The sequence below is a fragment of the Rhineura floridana genome, chromosome 1, assembly GCF_030035675.1.
Source record: "Rhineura floridana isolate rRhiFlo1 chromosome 1, rRhiFlo1.hap2, whole genome shotgun sequence".
Classification (NCBI taxonomy): domain Eukaryota; kingdom Metazoa; phylum Chordata; class Lepidosauria; order Squamata; family Rhineuridae; genus Rhineura; species Rhineura floridana.
Window position 1 is genome coordinate 15,826,231 of NC_084480.1, and position 22,446 is coordinate 15,848,676.

The 22,446-nt window shown below is 43.1% G+C and overlaps 1 protein-coding gene across 3 annotated transcripts in view; it reads right to left on the bottom strand.

The window, feature by feature from the left end:
- MYO5B (myosin VB) overlaps positions 1-22,446 on the bottom strand; it is a 363,858-nt gene that overhangs the window by 136,373 nt on the left and 205,039 nt on the right. For all 3 annotated transcript variants that reach the window (XM_061614358.1, XM_061614367.1, XM_061614347.1), the window contains exons 10-11: positions 14,347-14,612; positions 70-151 (exon numbers count right to left, since the gene is read on the bottom strand). In XM_061614358.1, the coding sequence (XP_061470342.1) occupies positions 70-151; positions 14,347-14,612 (348 nt within the window). The remainder of the gene's footprint in view (positions 1-69; positions 152-14,346; positions 14,613-22,446) is intronic.

Here is a 22,446-nt window from a genome sequence, read left to right on the forward strand (position 1 = left end):
TGTTTAGTGATACATCTTTGCATTTGACAAAGTTACCGAGGGAAAAAAAAAATTCTAAACCCAAATTACCGAGTTGAACTGCTGCTGTAGTTTTTCATTGGCGTAGTTGATGCAGAATTGTTCAAAGCTATTCACTTCAAAAGTTTCAAACCTGCAGAGCAAAGGAATATAGTATCAGGTAAAGGTTATATTTAGAATTGTTTCTAAAATGACTTTGTATTTACGTTTTAATTCTTTAATTCTTTTTTTGGGGGGGGAGGGGGGAACCACCCTGGAAATGCCATTGAAGATTATATAACTAACGTATAACTCATAAATACATTCCATGGTGAAACCTACTTACTGGAGACTATCACTGGTAGCTTAAGACATCCAATCCCTTCAGTTACACCACCCTTCACTTCCCAGAATTGTCTTGTTCCCTTAAGTAGTTCTGCCCGTTCTACCCTGCTGGGGCCAGCCCTACTATCAGACAGAATGAGGCAGCAGATGCTGGGGGAAGATCATTTGTGAGAACAAGACAAAGTTGGGTGCGCCTTCCCCGTGTCCTCTAAGCTAGTCTTGTTACGAGTGCTTGGCTGACTCCCACTTTGGTTCATTTGGAGTCAAAGGGGTGGCATGACCCTGGAGGATTCTGGACTATAATTCCTACCCCACACCCCCTGTTTTCTGGCTCATTGTGCATTCCTGCAGTACTGTGAAGTGAGGACAGAAGCAAGGCCATTCTGTGGGCAACTAAAATAACCAAGAGAAACTGAAATAAATGTTATCTTCTCCCTTGGCAGGCTTCCCTCAAGCTCAGCAGAACAATCCTATTGTTTAAAGAAAGCGTTAGAAAGTTGCCTTAGATTCTCTGAGTGTCAGCAAGAAACACACACAACATGAGATCACCTCATACCCAGACACCTCCTTTGTCACATTGATTTGTAAGACAGAAAATGTACTTAAGATCGGGGCTGGAGATCTGGGGGGCAGTGATGGCGGTCTGAGCTCCAACATGTGTAACTACACTCTCAAGGAACGCGGCACAAGACTGCAGGCCACAGAACGGTAAGGGAGTCTATGTCTTGGTGCAAACCTTAAGGTAGAGATTCCTTCCGCTTTTTAGTCAGAGCTCCTTCACACCACTTCAGCTGTATTCCATTGCCCATTCCTGGGCCTAGGATAGGTAATCTCTGATACCTGTCATTCCTGATAGCAATAGGGATATTTTATTTCTTTAGTTTATAGTTATGAATGGGTTAGGGTATTAATGATTAATGCTGCCACCAGTGTGGTGTAGTGGTTAAGGTGTTGGACTATGACCTGGGAGACCAGGGTTCAAATCCCCACATAGCCATGAAGCTCACTGGGTGACCTTGGGCCAGTCACTGCCTCTCAGTCTCATGAAAACTCTATTCATGGGGCCACCATAAGTCATAATCGACTTGAAGGCAGTACAATTTTGTAACGCTATTCTTCTATTTCCTCTCAGTAAAAGAATGTTTTGCTTTAGTCTGGTTTGGACCTGCATTTGGGGGGTTATATACACACACTATTTAGGCACACTTCAGGGCAAAGCGCTTGTTTTATCCCTAGCAAAATGTCTCCTCTCAAGGAGGTGTGTTTAATGGGAGGTGTGTTTAATGGGTGGTAGATTCACACACACTCAGCCCCATAGACACGTGTTGTAACAGCCTCTTGACCTCAAGCGCAGTGGAGGACACTGTCCAAGAGCCAGTGTTGAAGTAAGATTCAACTTCCAGCCAAAGTGGTTTTTCATACATTTGTTATGTATATAAAAATTTGTATACCACAATTTTATAAAAAAAACACATCAAAATGGCTTACATCAATTACAATACAATAAAAATGCACACACAAAAATAAAACAATTCACTAGCTATTTTGGAAAATGTTTTTCTTAATCGTTTGCATAACCCTGGCGGCAAAGAAATGTTTTCCGCAAACATTTGAAAGTTAGTACAGAAGGCGCCAGCTGAATCTCTATTAGAAGAGCATTTCACAGGAGTAGGTCAGCAACACTGAAGGCTCAGTTTGAGGTTGATGTCAAGTGAGCCTCACCAACTCAGGGGACAGTGAGTGATGCTCCAACAGGTAAGATGGCAAGGTGGGTGCCATTTTGTCCTTTACCTCAGGCAACAAAAATAAGAATGTAAGAGCAGCCCTTCTGGATTAGACTAAATGCCCATCTAGTCCAGCATCGTGTTCTCATGCTGGCCAACCAGATACCTATGGGAAGCCCTCAAGCAGGACTTAATTGTCTTGAGTCAACTCTGTCCCCTGCTCCTACAAATCCAGTCACTAATGGCTACCACTGGTGTCCCTCTAATGACTGAATTTGCTCAGATGATCAGCCCAAAGACCCCTCTGCTTCTCTGAGTCCCCAGCAAACTGCAGAGAACTTTGTGAAGTGAATTGCCATGCATGAGTGACCTTCTGATGCCTCCTGATGCATGTGAAGAACTCAGGGATAGGAAGGGCTCCCGCTTCAAGCTGGGCTTTGGAGCAAGAGGACATGCGGTACAGGCTTCTGTCATTTCTCCCTCCCCTCCAAATCTCAGCACCAAGCAACAGCACAACCTCTTTGCCTAGTTCACTGAACTTGACAAACAAATTGGGGAAGGTGGTGGCAACCACAAATAATAATGGCTAGTGACTATGCCAAAACAAAACTTGTGGACCTGGACAGTTCAGGATGGTAGAGCACCAGCTTTTAATATGAGCGCCCAGGCAGGGTTTTGTCCTTCTCCTGGTGTCTTTGCGCTCTCTCTTGCCTGTCTGGCACAAATGCATGGGATTTTCTGCTTTCTTGGGTGAAGCCACAGCTCAGAGGTAGAGGACCTGCTTTGCAGGCAGAAGGGACCAGGTTCACACCTTGATATCACTAGCTACAACGATCAGATAGCAGGTGATGAGAAAGACTGCTTAAGATCCTGGAGAGCTGCCGCCAGTCAGAGCAGACAATACTGGCTGAGATGGGAAAGTAATCTGACATGGTATCAAGCAACTCTTTTTCTGTTCCTGGAGCATCCTCCCAAAACACTATGTGGTACCACCTCTGTTTCTTTTTTTTAAAAGACTTCCTAAAGAATCCATGTTTCTCCTCAAAACCTTTGTCTTAACCCCTTAGTCCCCTCACTGCACTGCAGAAGATAAGCCAAGACACATGCCATTGCATTCACATGCATTCTTCTCCTGTCCTGCTTCTCTAACCTCTGCCTTGGGTTTCCTCCACTGTAAAATTATTGTTTAAAATAATTAAGGCCATTCCTTTGGGCAGGAACTTGTCTTTCTGCTAACATTACCAAGCAGAATGGTCAAAATTAGGGATGGGGGAGAAATTCGATTCAGTTCTCATTGAAAGCCAAATTCACACTTTCCGAAACAACATGAGAACAAAACCACAGCCATCCTTTGAAATTCACACTTAACCGAATTTGTGATGCAGTTCTCTGACCAAAGAATGTTTACAAAAATGCATTATAGCATTATGAGCATGGGGGTTGGAATGGATGATTCCTGTGAGTCACCTTTCCAGCCTCTGATTTGGAATCCTGTGCCTTGGAATGAGGAACTCTCTGCTGGTCAAATGAGTCTTTTGTTAACCAAATAGATTGGCCAGGTAATGGGCCAATCAGTTGCCTAGCAACGGTGAATGGGCCAGGGAGACCCTTTTTGTCACTGAAACTCTTCAGGAGAGGATCTCCCCCACTCCTGGCAGCCAACAGAAGTTGTGCTTGTAGTTTTTGCTGTGTCTAGAGAATTGCTGGGAACTGGAAGGCAGAGAGAGACTGGCTCTCTGCAGCATGGCCTTTGGGGTGCCTCCTGCAACCCAGATGGAAGAGCTGGATATTGGACTGCTGATGCATTGAATCCCTCCATCCTTGAGCTCAGATTGGAATGTGTGTAAATAAACAAACCATATTTCATAAAGACAGCGCAGTCTCCGCTGACCTTCTTCCCAAAGGAAACCAAACCTGGATGAGCGCAGGGACCCCCAAAATCTCACCGCTCAGAGATTGGGGGAGGCACGCAACTATATTAAGAGAATTTGCTTGCAAAAATATGTAGATAGTCAAAACTGCATACAAAAATGTGTTAGGAAAAATTCGCACTAAAATGCTGAAGGATTTTCATGAGGACATTTTTTTAAAAAAAAATTGCAAATTTCTGCAGAAATATGGAGAACTGAATTTAAGATTGAGAAAAATGAGAAACGGAGAGACCCAAAACCGACAGATTGCTTCTGTCCCTAGTCAAAATCCCCAAACGCCATCCTGCCATCCTCACCCGTATCAGGTTCTGTTCACAAGACCTGTATTCTCACATAACTGAGGTTCACAAGCAGGCCTGGGGTCTTCACCCATCAACTTGGGGCAGCTGCTGGCAATCTAGTGGGGCCCTCCAGCACTGTTGCCTGCCTTAAGCCCCCAATACTATTTAGCTGGGTCTGGTAAGCCGCCATTTTAAATGTCCCAGAATGCCCTGTAACAAAGCTAAGTCAGGCACACCAGGGCAATTTCAAGTGGCAGCTTCACAGGTGTTCCCTATTGCCTCCAGGTAAGTTCACAGCTGGGGCGGGGCGGGAGATGATGTACAAGAGAGCCAAATAAAACTTTGCTAAGGGCCCCCTCTATTTATGAAACAGAGAAAGACTCTCATTAGATAGCAATTCAAGGTTTTTTCCCATCCACAAAGCCTACAACATTTCACAATGGCTGTACTTCCCAATCAAAAATGTCTTATAAACCAAGTTGGTACTGGTTTGAATAAACTCCTTTTTTTGGAGGCAACTGTAGCACCAAAAAAAAAGAAGATCATGACTGACCTAGCCATCTAGAGATAACCAAAAAGAAGGAGGAAGAAATACAAGCTTCCTTCCATTCAATGAATAAAGCTTTTGAAGAGATAAAGGGACAGCCAGGCAGATCACTGGACCATAACAATAAAAGGCTTAAAATATATGTCATCATTTTAAGGGCTACATTTGTAACTCTCCATGTTCTGCAATCTTGTTATTTAATACAGGCACATTCAGTTCAAAATGTTCCCCATTTTTTTTTATTTTATCAGTTTAAGAGTCTACTATTGTCAAATATAACAGCTTAACTCTAACAGAGCAATAGAACTGAAAGCTTAAGATATTACCATTAACTTTTTACAGTTTATAAGTGTGTTGTTCTGAGGGAAATACTCTCAACTTCTCAAAGACCCATATTTAGGTTTAAATAAAAATGGATCTGTGATGTTGCGATTCCAGTATGGAGTCTAAAAATTGAAAAATCAATTGTTCCTTTGTCTCAATGAAATCAGGCATGAATACAGAATACAAGCTGTTTCCCTATGATTTAGGATTAACCAAAGATTACATTTCAATGGAACAACCTTGCTGGATTGGACCAAAGGCCTATCTGAGCTGGCCCGTTTAAGAACCACAAGCTCTTGAAAGAGGGAAGGCTGATTGCAGACACCTGGCCTCAAACACTGAGCTTAAAAGGCCATGAGTGGCTTGGGCTCTTGCTGGAAACAACGTCAGACCTTCATGTTAGATCGTTGCCAGCCCTGTTCGTGATCCCACACCTTTGAGCTTGCCCTGCCTGATTGGATCTTCAGTACATTGACTCTGGACTGCCCCAAGGACTTGTCTGTACTTCACTATCTCGGCTCTTCCAAACTGGTATCCACCCTTGCTGTATTTACTGGCCTCTCCTCAACTCAAGCCTGACAAATTTATGACCTGGCCACTGGCTGTTATCTGCTAACTACTTTACTGTAGCGATAAACTATTTCATATCTGCCAGCAGAGACCGATAGTCATAGAGCTAGACGGGGTCTTATAGGCCATCTAGTCCAATTCGCTGCTTGATGTAGAAAATCCAAAACTAGAGCATCTCCTACAGGTGACTGTTCAGCCTCTACATATGCAAGGGAGAGCCTTCTAGGTAAGTGGTTCCATTGCCGAACTGCTTTTACTGTCAAGAAGTTTCTCCTAATGTTCAACTGAGAACTACCCTCCTGTAACTTAAGACCATTAATCAAGGTGGAAGATCTACAAGCTGCAACATGACGTGTTTATGGAATTATACCCCAGGGTCTACATGGCTTCTAAAATGCTGTTGGCACTGGATGATCCATGTCATACTGTCCCCAGATTTTGAGGCGCAATGTGCCTTATAACTAGGCTACCTTACCCTACTGGATTCTAGGAGGGACTGCAGAGTTAATATGGGTGGAGTGCTTTAATACTCTGATGCTCCTTTACAACAATGACAGCAAGGTGTGTTGAGACTGCTCCCAACAATTAGGAAGGTCCTAACTACCTGCAAGAAGCATGGCCACAAACAACTCAGCCATTTCCTCTAAGCACCAGTTCATATCCTCTTTTTCAAACTACAAACTCCTAGGCCTGGCCAGATCACCTTGCTGAGCAAGAGGGCAGTTTTTAAAAAAATCTATATCCTACTTTTTATTGTAAAACATCTGCATATGGTTTACAGTTTTCTCCCTGCCCCAAACAATTAAAACAAACACACAGATAAAAAATTCCAAAGCAGCAGGGACACATAGAAATACATTACATTGTGCTGGCTGCTTCACCAAAGAAGCAAACCTCAGAGACATCCAGGTGTCCTAACTAGGGCACTTTCGCTTCTCTTTGAATGCAAAAAGAGGGCATGGAAGGCCAAATCCAGATTGGCCCTGTAGTGGTGGAGGGATGGCAAATGGTTATTTATTTTATTTAAGTATTTGTTGACTACTGTACTGAAATATTTACCAAGATTCCAAAACTAGAGAAGAAAATTTTTTAAGAACCTCCCTCCCAGTTTTTTAAACAAAACTTTGGGGGGGGGGACAGAAAAATTAGGGAAAATAAGAAAAAACCTGTTTCCTGCCTGGATGTTTCCGGGTCTTCAAATCTCTATCCAGGCAATGTACAGACGTGTGACTAAAAACATACACACACACACACTCACACACACTCACACACACACACACACACTCACTCACACACTCTCTCTCTCACTCTCTCTCTCTCTCTCTCTCTCACACACACACACACACACACACACACACACACACACACACACACACACACAGTCCCCCCCATCCACCATCTACTCCACCACCAGGGTCCTGATCCAGATGGGGTCCATTGTGCCTGCTATTTACTTTTAAAACAAATCACACAATTACTACTTTCATGAATGATGTCACCTCAAGTGTAGTCCTTAAGCCAGTTTTGCTTTTAATCGTATCCTGATGCGAATGCAAACTATATATTGGCCATAGAGTATATTTATTTCTCTTCCAAGTTCTCTCCTGTATTAACAGCATTAATGGAAGTGAACAGCATGCCTCTGAAAACCAGCTGCTTGGAATCATAAATGTGAAGGGCGCTGTTGCGCTCATGTCCTGCTTCTGAGCTTCCCAAAGGCATCTGAATGGCCACTGTGAAAACAGGGAGCTGGACTAGAGGGGTATTTGGTCTGATCCAGCAGGGCTCTTCTGAAGTACTTATCCATTCATACATGACACACAAAACACCAGAGACAGGCTCAAGAGCACTTGTTATTGCAATATATGAAAACGCCCCGAGGCTGGAGACAGACTGGAATTTTTAAAAGTAAGCTAAAGATGGTATTACAAAGCCGTAATTGCTCGTTTAGTTTCATTTATTGTTTATATCTTGATTTCCTTCCCAAGGAAAGCCCAAAGCAACTAACAGCAAACAGAAAGCAACTCAACACAAGGCATAAGGACAATCAGCAACATGAAACAAGGCGCATATCAAAATATAAGAGAAGTCAAAGCCATATTCATGTCAAAACAATAATACAATAAAGCTAAATTCCAGAGGAATTAACACAACAAGAAGGGCCCACCTTCCGACCTGGATATCCCTACCCTCAGACTCAGCTTCATTTGTCCAAGGATAGGAGCAGCTTCTCCTGATACAGCCTCTCCTCCCCCCCCCCGCTATCCGATAGTGTATTCAAACCACTTTAAGCAGAACAACACTTGGCAGAATGAATCAGAGGATTGAGCCTTGTGCAAGAGAGGTAAAATGGGTTGTTCGTGTGGGCTCTGTATCTGCCAAAGCATTCTGCTGCCCAGCCCTTCCCTAGCCTGGCATATTCCAGATGTTTTGGACAGTAACTCCCATCAGCCCCGGCCAGCACAGCTGTATAGTCCAAAACATCTGGGCGGTACCAGGCTGGGGAAGGCTGCTCTAGACTGACCTCTCTCCATCAACTTGGCTTCTGAGCCCAGCTTCTTATCAGCATGCCGTTGCCCTCTTCCTGCCTTATCCCACTTTCCTTTAGAGCACTGACCTCTTTCTGATCTTTCAGTTTTCTCATGGGCGATGCAAACATTCATCCCATCTAGGAGAGTCACATTTAGCCTTCAGCCCTGCTCAAGATTGAGGGGCACAATGCCAGACAATTCTGCTCTGCCTCCCTAGAGGCAGGGCAGTTCAACAGGTCCTACTTCCCTTGCTCTGGGGCTGAATGCATCGGTTGTGTGTCCCACTCTCCTTCCACAACTGAGTTACTGTAGACTCCTGCATGTTACAGAATGCGTTTTCCCCCTGGTATGGTGAATGTCCAAAAATTCCCAGAGTAGATGAACACCATAAAGAATAGTTCTATTTGGAGGATCTCCAGTTCAGAAATTAAAGCACAGCCATGCTTATTTTTTTGTATTATTAATACTACTAATCATAGTTATAGCTTGTCCTTCAGGTAACAGAAGACAATGAATATAAGGGTTGTTCAGTTTCATACTCACAGCCACTAAGCTAGGCTGAGTGAAGAATAAGTGACCCAAGGAGCTTCATAGCTGAGTGGGGATTTGAAACCAGGGGAATTTGAACCCAGCTCTGCACAACTCTAACAACTACATCACACTAGCTCTCTGCAAAACAGGATTTTCCCTCTCTCCTTCCTTCCTTCCTTCACAAAAATGTGAAGCTGCAATTATATACTACCTAAGGAACCATAACATTCTGCTGGGTGAGTAGTAGTGCAAGTCTGAAAGAAGCATTCTTTTTCATGAAAAATGTAAAGCCACAGAGATTTTAAAATGAAGACAACAAAATCTCAAATAACATTTGCCATAATGTTTTTGCCTTTTTTTTTGTTGCATTCCGCAAACAGATTCACTCAAACCTTGCCCTACTGTCGCTACTTCTCAAAAAGGGAGACTGCCAACAATACAATTACATTCAGTGTTTTCTAGGTGCACATACGCTCCCTCACAAAGAACTACTGTATGTAGTTCCATAGATTTCAGTACCTATGGAAGGCAAGTCTCCCACATGGCTAACATCCAAGAGGCACCTGGATACATCAGTCACATTCCAAGCCTCCTGCGGTATATTCAGCAGCCCTACAGAATTTTGCAGGCACTGAATTCTCTTGCACTAACACTACATGTCCAAGAAGGAGAGGCCATGTTAATACCCATAAGTGTATTAGGATTATGCATTCTGCTGCTGGCCCAGCTGTAATAACTCTGGCTCACTCTGATCAATGTAAAGTACCCAAAGCTATGTCCTTCTAGGGCCGGGAAAAATACATATAAGCCACCCTGATGCCTAAAAAAGAGGGGGTTGATGATGGTTCACAATAAACAATGACGATGTTAACAAATGGGACTGGCAATGAAATGTTGGGAGTGTTGTTGCTCAGGATTCGAGCCACTTCATTCCATTACCTTCCCTCACAATTTTTCACTCCCTCCCTGTGGTCTGTCAGCATTCCATGGTTCCTGAGCATGGTCAGTCAATCATTTGGGCTGTTGGGGGTGGTGGTTCCCCTTTAGGTTTCCCCCCCTTGAAGGTCTCCTGCCTCACAGAAAAGCCCACCTGGGGAAAGATAATAGCTCAGTGAAAGAACATCATGTAGATGGTCCTGAGTTTAACAGCATCTCCAGGTAGAGCAGGGAATACCCTTTCTTTAAAATCCTGAAGCGTCACTGCCAGTCAGTGTAGACAATACTGGGCCACATGGACCAATGCCTCATTATAAGGCAGCTACCTATGTTCTACTCTCCAAATGTCCTGGTTTGAAAGAAGAAACTACACTGCCCTTCCTTCTCTGTTCTCAACGGTGAAATGTTCAAGGATACGTTTGAAGGATATTATTATCTCATCATCTTAAAATACTTTTAACAAATATATTTTATTGTAGGTTACTTTGGTATTGTATAGAGCAGCACCTAGTAAGCTTAATAAAATTAAGATGATTTTGCCGCATGGCCATAAGGGAAGAGTCAGCCTACTTTCAATTTTGAAAAGACTCAACTGGCCAGTTCATATTTCTGTATACAAGATATATTTTAACTATCTTCTTCCAAACAGATCTGACACATTAAGAACATTAGCAATTTACCTGCCTGGGACTTTGATGGTTATATTTTCCAGTTTCAAAGCAGGAACGACTATCACAGAAAGCTTGAGTAATTTAGTTCAAAGCCCTTGCCTGACCCAGAAGACAGGCTTCTCTGACACATTGTTAGCATAACAGAACTACCAACTAAGTGTGGCAACCTAAAGTCCCTTGAGTCGCATGATGCCCTAAGGGAACTTCTGCACAGGTGACTGAACAAGCTGTAAAGCTCTTAAAACTATGGAGAAAGTCTCAAATACACAATCCAAAGGTATTCCATGCTTTAAAAAAATATCAAAGAGTGTAGATGAAAATCTCCTTCCATTATATTATATAAACCTCAGAATTCCTCAAGTTCCCTTGTGATCTTTGATGAGGGACTAGATTTTTAGTTGCTGGGATCAGTTCCAGGCCTAACTAAAATGTGTCGGTATGGTTGAACATGTGCTAGAATTAAACTCTCTCACTAAGAGCATTCCACAAGTATTTCCATTTGGAAACTTAGCTTTGGACATGATATTGATGAGTGTTCTTAGCCACATCTCCAAGATGAATTTCAAAACATGAGTAATGAAATCCAATACTGGAGGTGGACAAAAATTCACTGCATGCACCGGCCCCATATTTCTGTGTGCTGGTTATGTTAATTTGATGAAAGGCATGCAAATAAAGTATGGACATTAATTATAATTATAAGGCCCACAATATATTTTCACTGCAGCCCACTGTACTCAGCAGATTGCCCCTTCCCTCCTGTCATATAAAAAAAGCCCTGCTGGTTCAGATCAAAGGCCTATCTAATACACAGTAGGGGCTGATCTATTAGGGCAAATGGGGCACTGCCCCACCAACCTCAATCTACCCTCAGCCAGCCCCAACATGCCTGCCTTCATACTTACAACCAGTCCAGGGGGATAAAGCTGTTTATCAGTCTTAGTGTTGCCCTTGTAGAACTCAGCAGAAAAGAGGATGGGGACAAAATTAGAATTAGTTGGCTCAGCCTGTCATTGGCCCTGGCTCAACCTACTGTTCGGGCTTCCTCCTCTTTGCCCTACCAGTCCTGATGATCATTGGCCAACACTGCTAGTACAGCATCCTGTTCCCACAGTGGCCAACCAGACGCTTATGAGAAGCTCACAATCAGGACATTAGCACAACACTCTTCCCACTTGTGTTCTCTAGCAACTGGTTAAGATGCACTCAACAAAATGGGTCTCAGTGGCTTGGTTGAGCATTGGCACACAGTTCATGTGCCAAAGACCCATGGTGCAGATTCTACAGACTTGTTGAGCATCAAAGGTGAATGACGTGAAGCAGACTTCCAGACCTGGAAGACAGTCAGTGGGATGGGTGTAAGGTTTGGCCAACTGGTACATTTTGTATAGGCAAAACATTTCCTTCTAGTCCAATTGGCAAGAGAGTTTGAGGGCTTTTGAACTTCTTTGGCATTGTTGCATGGCTCATTTGTGTCTTCTGGAACCTGGCTTGCAGAGGAAGCCTTGTTATGCTCCTATGGGAACTGCACACACTTGCTGTGTGTGATAAAGGCTGCTGCTACTGTAAAGACAGAGAGCTTAGAACTTTTTGCATGCAAACTGTGTGCTCTACCACTGAGCTAAAGCCACACCTCTATTTCCAGGTAGGACTAAGGAAGAACCATGACTGAAACCCTGGAGAACCACTGCCACTCAGTGTAGAACAGTGGTAGCTAAACCTGTGGTTTTCCAGATGTTGCTGAACTACAACACCCATCAGCCCCAGCCTACTTGCCAATGGTCGGAAATCATGGGAGGTGTGTAATTCAGAACATCTGGAGGACCACAGGTTAACTACCCTGGTGAAGACAATACTGAGATAGATGTAGCAATGGTCTGACTCAATATAAGGCGGCTTCCTATGTGCCTTTCTGCAATGTACTAGTTTTCATGAGGCACATTTATGGTCTAGATACTGCAGGGTGACCTGGGGGCTAGCAGGGCCAACCTATAGGGAGGCCATAGGGAGTCAGTGGGTTCCTCTGCTTTGTTTTTACTATTTGTGCCTCTGTAGATACATCCTCAGAGAGAAGTGCAACAACAGCAGATGACGGAAGCTAATTCTCACCAGCATTCCTAACAGATAAAGCTCTTTTGCAAAAGAGATCATATTCCTGACATTTGCTGGCAAAGCAAATTGCACTGAAGCATCCCTTTGATCAATTACACAATGCCACTTAGCCCACCTTTTTTAAAGGGAATGATTCCCAACCTCCTCCTCTGACAAATAAGCATAAGCACCAGTTGGTGGGTGAACAAAAAGAGAATTTCACACACACACCCATGCATTACTTAATCTTTCATGGGCATTATCCTCCAGTTCAGATTCCTGTTTTTAGCTCAGAGGGCTCTGATTGGCATGCATTTTTTAAAAAATTGCATCAGTCTTATGCCTCTCCTTTTTCTTTGCCACTAACAGCTCTTGGCTTGTCAAACCTCCATCCTTGGCAGGGGGAACTCCCTTTGAAATCAAGACAACTTGTAGGGATTTAATAGGTTGTATTTTTTCCTGCAAACATCCCTCAATTTGCACATCTCTTTTCCACCATTCATCAAAGCACTGGAGCATCTATGACAAAAGGATAAAGGAGGGCTTTTCCCAGTTTAGACAGAAAGTGGTAATGACAGGAGGCAGGCACATGGTGATAAAGGTGGATGCAATTATGAACGGTATGGACTGAGAGATATTTACTTCCCACTCTTATAATACTAGAACTTATGGTCACCCAAAGATGTGGATTGGCAACAGACTAAAGACAGACAGAAGGAAGCAACACACAATGGATATTTAACTTAGGGAAATTATTACCACAAGATGTGCTGTTGGCCGCTAGCTTATATCATTTTTTAAAAAAGAAATCATACAATCATAGAATAGTAGAGTTGGAAGGGACTTATAAGGCCACTGAGTCCAATCCCCTGCTCAATGCAGGAATCCAAGTTAAAGCATACCTGACAGCTAGCTGTACAGCTGCCTCTGGCATGCCACAGAATCACAGAAGAGTACAGTTTGAAGGAATATATAAATTCTAGTACTATAGATCTATGCTAGGAGTGGATATTACACAAATGGAACCTCCACAATGCTGGGGCATTCAGCAAGGCATGGCTAATACATCATGCCTTGACTATAAGTTTCATGGACTGGCTACTGTTGGAAACAGAGGGCTGGGCAAAATGGACCCCTGAGGCAGATCCAGTTACGGTCTCTACAATATCTCTTGATTTTAAAGAAGGCTATGAAGAGACCCTCTCCTCTCTTTCCCATGCCCCACTCCTCGGGAGAATTTTGGCTCTTGACTGGCCAACTTCATGGAACTGCAAATGAACCCGTTGAAACAGTCAACTCAAGAATGAAAATGCACTGAGCCCTAATTAATTAACTTACAATCCAGTGCTTTTATGTCTCATTGATGTTAATGGAAGAGAGTTAAGCATGTGCTTTAATACCATTGACCATGGCATCCTACTGTGGCACTTTGCAGCTCGCTGCCCAATGACACCAGGTGGATCCCATCACTGTACTCTTTTTGGTACTCAGTACTCCAAAGCTGTGATTCTCAAACTGCGGTATAGCTGTGGCTACACTTTTGGCCACAAAACATGCACGGTGGCTGCACTTGTGGCCACAGCATGATCACCTCCCTTCCTGTCAATTTAACCAGTCATTTCCTCAGTGGTCTCAGCAAAAGACTCAACCTGCATTGCTGTATGAATTCTTCTACATATTACTGCGATGTTTTCCTGCATGCATAAGCAACCAACCATACACTTAGCCCACAAAACTCTTAACACCAACAGCGAACTGCAAAACAAGCAATTCCTAGCAACCAGCAGCAGGATTGTCCTGGCAAACAAAAGCAAAACAGCTTAGAAAATGTCAAAGTGACAGAAATGAAAACAAGCTTTCTGCCTACCCATAAATGTCCAATACCCCGATAAAGGAATGCTGCTTGACCGTAGTGTGCAGGGCCTTGTTGATATGCTGCACAATCCAGTTGAACAGCTGGGCATAAATGTGCTTGGCCAGCGCATTCCTGGCATTCACAACCTGCTGGACAGACATGTTCTTGATATAGGTCTCCGAAGTGGTAACCAGTTTCCGATGGCAAAGCCAGTGTTCCATTTGGCTGTGCTCCACTCCCAGCAATCTGCAAAACTTATCCAGGTGTTCATCCTGTTTCTAGGATATAAAGAAAGACATCCAGTTCAGCAAAGCATGCAACAATGGCCACAAACCAGATTACAAAGAGCACACCTACCCCTCTGATTAACTTGGGAGCGGGAGTGAGAGGTGGAGGCTTTCATGAGATGAAGCTTATTTTGAGAAATGAAACTTGCTTCCAGCTTCCTTCCTTCCTAATTTTAGTGATGCCCAGATTCACCTCATAATGAATTGTACCACTGATAAAGGTCATCAAGACTCTTAACAACCACATTACTATTTGAATCAGTCTCAGAATTGCCATATGGTTGTTGAGCACTCAGGAGAACAATGAAGTATGTGTTCCACAAAGACAGTGTAGAACTGCAATTATGGGGTTAACCCAGCAACTGAGCAGTGCCAAGGTCAAAGTAGCAGATGTGACTGGCAAGGGCACAGTTTGTATATTTAAGGCTGGGGAAACCGAAAGCAAAGTGTGGGGGTTGTAGTTGAAGTCTAGAGAAGCTGGAAAGAATACTTATGTCAGTAAAGACTCTTAAACTTTCGACTGCCTGAGACTCTTTCTTATCCGAGAACCTGGAACAGTTCTGTATGCTTTAGACACTGGGCTACGCTACATTTTCTCATCACAACAGGGGTTATGGGCCCAGCCTAAGGCCCATTCTAAGGCTCAGTTCTGTCTGTTCTGGTCAAGGTGGTCCTGAAGCAAGCGAGACAGAAGCTTGGGGACGTGGCCGTGTGTTGGAGAGGTGAGCAGGAGTGTGTTGCTGAAAATGGCTGTAACGTTATCAGCCGGGATGCCTCTGGAACGGCTCACGGAGAAGAATTATGCCAGCTGGAGACTTCGTATGCAAGCATTCTTAACGAAAGAAGACCTTTGGGAGGTGATTGAAGCAGCCCCACCGGCAGCTCCGCAGCTAGCGTGGACACCCAGAGATGAGAAGGCAAGAGCATATATCATTTTGGCGTTATCTGATTCTCAGTTGTTGTATGTGCAAAATGAGCCAACAGCGAAGCACATGTGGACAGTTTTGAACGGGGTTCATGTGAGACAGACAGCGGGAAGTAAAATATTTCTGGCGCGAAAACTTTATCAGATGCGACTGGTTGAGGAAAGCACCATGTCGGAGCATTTGATGGAATTTAGGCGGCTCTTTGCTGAACTGCAGGAGAGAAGAGTGGAACACTCACAGCTTCAAAGAGTGTGTATCATCCTGTCTTCCCTGGATGACACCTGGAATTCTCTAGTCACGTCTATGGAAGTGATGCCTGATGCGGGATTAAGTGAGGAATATGTGACAGGTAAACTTCTTCAGGAATGCGAACGAAGAAGAGAGGCCGGAAAGACGGAGCCAAAGGGAAGTAAGAAGACGAACTTCAAAGAAACAGTTAATGGACTTAAAGCCTGTTATTCCTGTGGTGCGAAAACACATTTGCAGAGAGACTTTGCAGCCAAGCGGAGAGGACAAGGCTGGAAGCCTTCAAGCATGAACTTAGTGAGTGCAGAGACTCATAAATCAGAAAATACTCAGTGGGTGTTGGATTCAGGAGCAACCCATTGTTTGGTCAGAGACCCAAAATTGTTTGATACTTTGAGATCCGTGCAAGAAGTGGTTGTTTTGGCGGATGGATCAAGACGGGACGTTTTGGGACGAGGAAAAATGGCAAATGCAATTCAATATAAACAAGTGTAAAATTATGCATATTGGAGCAAAAAATCTGAATTTCACATATACGCTCATGGGGTCTGAACTGGCGGTGACCGACCAGGAGAGAGACCTCGGGGTTGTAGTGGACAGCACGACGAAAATGTCGACCCAGTGTGCGGCAGCTGTGAAAAAGGCAAATTCCATGCTAGCAATAATTAGGAAAGGTATTGAAAATAAAACAGCCGATATCATAATGCCGTTGTATAAATCTATGGTGCGGCCGCATTTGGAATACTGTGTACAGTTCTGGTCGCCTCATCTCAAAAAGGATATTATAGAGTTGGAAAAGGTTCAGAAGAGGGCAACCAGAATGATCAAGGGGATGGAGCGACTCCCTTACGAGGAAAGGTTGCAGCATTTGGGGCTTTTTAGTTTAGAGAAAAGGCGGGTCAGAGGAGACATGATAGAAGTGTATAAAATTATGCATGGCATTGAGAAAGTGGATAGAGAAAAGTTCTTCTCCCTCTCTCATAATACTAGAACTCGTGGACATTCAAAGAAGCTGAATGTTGGAAGATTCAGGACAGACAAAAGGAAGTACTTCTTTACTCAGCGCATAGTTAAACTATGGAATTTGCTCCCACAAGATGCAGTAATGGCCACCAGCTTGGACGGCTTTAAAAGAAGATTAGACAAATTCATGGAGGACAGGGCTATCAATGGCTACTAGCCATGATGGCTGTGCTCTGCCACCCTAGTCAGAGGCAGCATGCTTCTGAAAACCAGTTGCCGGAAGCCTCAGGAGGGGAGAGTGTTCTTGCACTCGAGTCCGGCTTGCGGGCTTCTCCCAGGCACCTGGTTGGCCACTGTGAGAACAGGATGCTGGACTAGATGGGCCACTGGCCTGATCCAGCAGGCTCTTCTTATGTTCTTATGTTCTTATGTTGAATTAAATGGTTCACCAAACGCACCCACAACACAGGAGGTGAAAGAAGAAGACGAACTGCCTGGTTCTAGTTCATATGGTGGAGGCACAGGGGCAGTTGAGCCCAATATAGCATTAAGATGCTCTGAAAGGGCTAATATAGGAAGGCCTCCAGACAGGTTTAAAGTGAGCAAAGTCACAGGCCAAGACTCATACGCAGGCAAAGATGTTGATACTCTGTACTTGACGTGTATGAAACCTCAAGTCTGGACTTCCGGGAAGGGTGACTTCGCTTGTGCCTGCTTTTGGGACGGGCTCCCGCCTCAAAAGAAGCTTATTCAGATATAAATCAGTCAGAACATTTTTTTTTTTGACTGATGAAATTTCTCCCGGGCAGGGAGAAACGTAGAGATCAACCTCAAAGCCTGTTTTTGTTGGGAGGACTGGATTTCATTAATTTATGAGATAAGGTCCAGCCAACAATGCCGGACGGACTTTCTAACAAGCTCTATCTGCTTAAGCGATACGTTTATCTTTTCTTCAAAGAGAGAACGGACTAACAGGCAAGCACCCTTCTTTCTATTATTTTTTTTACTTGGTTTAAATTGTTGCAGCAAAAGGAGATTTGTCAGATTGATCGGCTTTGGACAACTTCTGGGTGAGATATAGCTCTTCTCTGTTATTCACGAAATTAACAGCTTATCTCTGTTTCTGTCGCAAAAAGCTGTCCTGGAAGTGCATTCTAAAGATAATAAACAGAAGAGGGATTTCTATTCCTGATTTCTATTCCGAGGAATATTATATTGTCTGGGACTATTCTTTTTTTGGTCTATTTTATTTTGACGAATCTGCTTCTTCACGACGCCACTAACTGTTTTGATGCTGGGAACTAAATTTGTTTTGCATTCTTGCACAAGAGAGATAAGGCAGGTTGCTCTGTTTATACTGTGATGTCATCAAGCCTGGAATATTAACCCAATTGTTGCTGAAATAAGAAGTGGTTCTTCTTTATTTTTGTTTTGCTTTGTTTTCGTGGTTTTAAAAATGGCAATCAAGAAAGTGGCTGAGAATCTGGAAGTAATTATGTTTCAGAAAATAATGGATGAGATTCAGATAACGAAACAAACCCTGCGACAGGGTAGTAAGGAGCTGAAAATTGAACTGAGCAAAATGACGCAGGAGCTTAAAGAAATAGGGGACCCTGTGAGAGAGGAGAATATGATCAGAGATGAGAAAAGAAAAAATAAAGGGAAGATACAAGCCCTGGAGATTGGAACAAATGTGGAATTGGAAAAAGATCTGGAGTTTATGGATTTTAGAAATAAAATCTACTGTTTGGAATTTAACGTTATCTCTGAAGAAATTAATGAAGATAGTAGAGATAAAGTTATCAATGGCTTGGATAATCTTCTGGACTGGAATGATGTGATGGAGCTTGATATAGAGAAAATCTATGGAATTAACTGCAGCCATGTGACAATGGAAAAACTCTTAAGAGATGAGCCAGTGCATTTTGTAAAAAAGAAGAACACAGATATGACTTTACAACAGTATTTCAGCAACTTATTCAGAATGGATGGCAAGGAAATATTTGGGATAGAGGAAATTCCCATCAGACTCTTATTATATGACTATGGCTACAACAGCAAGATTATTATGGAATACTGATAATGGAAGATTGGACACTGAAATTACTGGACTTAACAGGACTATTGAAGATGGAAGATGGAACTAATAGGGATAATGGAATAATGGCTATTGAAATTATTGGACCTAACAGATTCTGATGAGATGGATTAATCGAAATGTTTATTTGGACTATGGTTATGACAATAAGATTATTATAATTATTAACGAGATGGATTAATTGACATGTTTATTTGGAGAAAAATTGATAGATATATTTCTTAAAGAATTGAAACCTCTCTTTGACTTTTTGTGGAAAGAATAAAGTAATGTTTATGAGATTTGATGATTAATTAAGATAACTACTGGAGGAAAGTGATTTTATAATATGATTTAAGAGACAGGATTGTTATATATTGTAGACCTATAACTGATTTGATATGTGACAAATGGGAAGTCAACATTTTATTTTATTTTTTTGTTTAATCATTTTTGTTTTGTTTTGTTTTTTGTCTTTGAATGTTTTATGATTTTGTTTTCTATGTTTTATGAAAATTTGAATAAAAATTATTAAAAAAAAAAAGAAACCTCAAGTCTGTATGTAAATAAAGGAAACCTGGAACTGGAAATGATGAAAGTGTAAATGAAAAATGCACTGTAACTGAAAATGGTGAAATGTTATATGGTGTAACATGTATAGAAAAATGGAATATGACTGTCTTTATGGAAGGTGGGAGCTGTTGAGCACTCAGGAGAACAATGAAGTGTGTGTTCCACAAAGACAGTGTAGAACTGCAATTATGGGGTTAACCCAGCAACTGAGCAGTGCCAAGGTCAAAGTAGCAGATGTGACTGGCAAGGGCACAGTTTGTATATTTAAGGCTGGGGAAACCGAAAGCAAAGTGTGGGGGTTGTAGTTGAAGTCTAGAGAAGCTGGAAAGAATACTTATGTCAGTAAAGACTCTTAAACTTTCGACTGCCTGAGACTCTTTCTTATCCGAGAACCTGGAACAGTTCTGTATGCTTTAGACACTGGGCTACGCTACATTTTCTCGTCACAACAATGGTACCATTTAACCCATGACATAAGACCAGGTGGTGGGCAAAAGCTAGTCAGGATTCTTCCACTAGACCTCATGCAGGGTTTCTGACTTTCAGTTATTTAACAACTGGACCTCTCCCATCTCTGCCACTGCCAATTAGATAGCTGAAATGAAGAAAGCTTTAAGGGAGTTGCCTCATTTCAAGTGGGAGTTTTCACTTTTCGAGCCTGTTACCCCCCTCCCCCCTTCAAAAACTTGACACATCCCTAAACGTAACATCTACAGCGGCTTTGGAAAATGGTAAAGTGGAAGCAGCTGCAGAAGAGTTACTTTTCACTGCTTATTTTCAGAGCAAAACATATCCTGCTTTGCAAAAGCCAATACCCAGAACTAGGATCAAAGTCACTTTGAGCCTCACACCTGCAGACACCCCCTTATCTAACTGTGAGAAACTGCACATTTCTAATGACTGGGCAGCCAGCAATTTTAAAATAGGGGCCATATTTTGAACTGAGCAAGGACTGAAGGACCAGTAATATGGCTCTATACCATATGACTCAAAAGACATGGGCAAAGGGCACTTTACCACTTTCCAGCCCCAAGTGTGAACAGCAGCTGAGGTTCCATCAGAGTTTTTCCCTTACGCACCTTGGCTATTGATCATCATGTACAAGCCGAGGCACAGGCAAACAGGGCCTAAGATCAGTGATGGCTGGTGTCCATTGAGACTGGTGGGGCATAAGGCAGGAGGCCAATGATAGGTGGAGCCAGAGCCAATCACAGGCAGAGCTAACTAGTTGCCCCCCCCTGCTGTGTTTTACAAGGGAAACACTCAGGTTAAGGAGGAGGAAACTGAAAAGCAGTGCCAAACCGGGACTGGATGTAAGTAAGAAGGCAGGCAGGCAGGTGGGGGCTGGCTGAGGGCAGACTGAAGTTGGTGGGCAGTGTCCCATTTGCCCTAATGGACCAGCCTCCACTGGTGAGATGCTTATGGGAAGAACTCATAGTGTCTGTTCTTTTTCAGATTGGGAAAGACTGTGGGACATGGAATAGTGGGGTCAGGTTGCAGGAAGCCAGATTTCAACTGAACATCAGGAAAAATGTCCTAGCAGAGCGGTATGACAATGGAATCTATTACCTAGGGAGGTGGTTGGCTCTCCAACAGTGGAGGCCTTCAAGAGGCAGCTGGACAGCCACCTGTCGGGTATGCTTTAAGTTGGATTCCTGCACTGAGCAGGGGTTTGGACACGATGGCCTTACAGGCCCCTTCCAACTCTACTGTTCTATGATTCTATGAAAGAGGAAGCTGAAGAACCCTTTGCCAGGGCGGGGTGTCCTTTGGAACTGGGGGCTATGCTGGGGGCCAGAAACCACTTAGGGCTGATCTCTACAGTACAGCCTAAGGCATAAAAGGACCTCTGCTGGATCAGATCTAGTACAACAACCTGCTTGCCACAGTGGCCAGTTATAAGTTTTGAGGGCGCTGGTGAGCAGGGCATGAAGGCTACAGCCCTCCCTTGCTATTGCGCCCCTGCAAGCTGCATTTGGTGAGTTGTGAGTGGAAGACCACACAAACCCACACTCTTCTTTGCACATGTTCTGCAATGCTGAGTTGCCTTATCACTAATTAAACAAGTTAACAGACGGATCTAGCATCACAGAACTACACTTACATTTTAATTAAATAACACCAATATCATTTTGAAGAGAGAACACTGTAAGAGAAGATTTGTTTATGTACCCAATTTATCAAAGCTCTGAAATTAAAACAGCCCATCTCTTGGGTAACAGCAACATTGCGAAAGCACATTTATATATTTTAATTAAAAAAGAAAACTTCACTGAAATGGGACATGACAATTGCCCATAGATTTAAACCGAAACACTACTATTGCATTTATGTAAATTGTATTTACACTGTTCCAATAAGAAACACACAAAAGGAGCCAGAGATGCTGCTAGTATACCTTTATACCAGATTCCTTTTTTAGGTGTGTTACTCATAAGACTGTATTTTGTTCAGGCAGTTCACTGCCAGATCTCAACCTACTCTGCAAGAAGGCAAAAGTCATTGCCTCAGGTGATAAAGTCTGGATACCATTAAAAGCGACATACAGGGAGTAAGAAAGGTTATGCCTCACGTGTTAAATCTAACAGGCAGTTCTCTTGAACAAGTGTCACTGAAATGAATAGGAGCTGCATCCAAGGGTTTCCTGTTCCCTTAAAAGGCATTACCAATTCTCCTTTGTTGCCCCCTAAAGCCTAGAACTCCATGCCAGAATTCTCACAAGGCATCATCTCTCTCCCTCTTCTTTCAGAAACAGCTCAAAACCCACATCTGAACCATTTGGCTTTATAGCCAGGTTAACCAATGGGCTGCCCTCCAGATGTTGTTGGGCCATAGCTCCATCATCCACGACCATTCATTATGTTGGCTGGGGCTGATGGGAGTTGGAGTCCAACAACTTCCGAAGGACATGACACTGGCTACCCCTGCTTTACAAGATCATCCCTTCTAATATGATCCTACCAGTCTGCTTAGTCATAGGGTGGCTAACCTGTTGTCGGATTCCAACTCCCATCATCCCTGACCATGTTGACTAGGACCA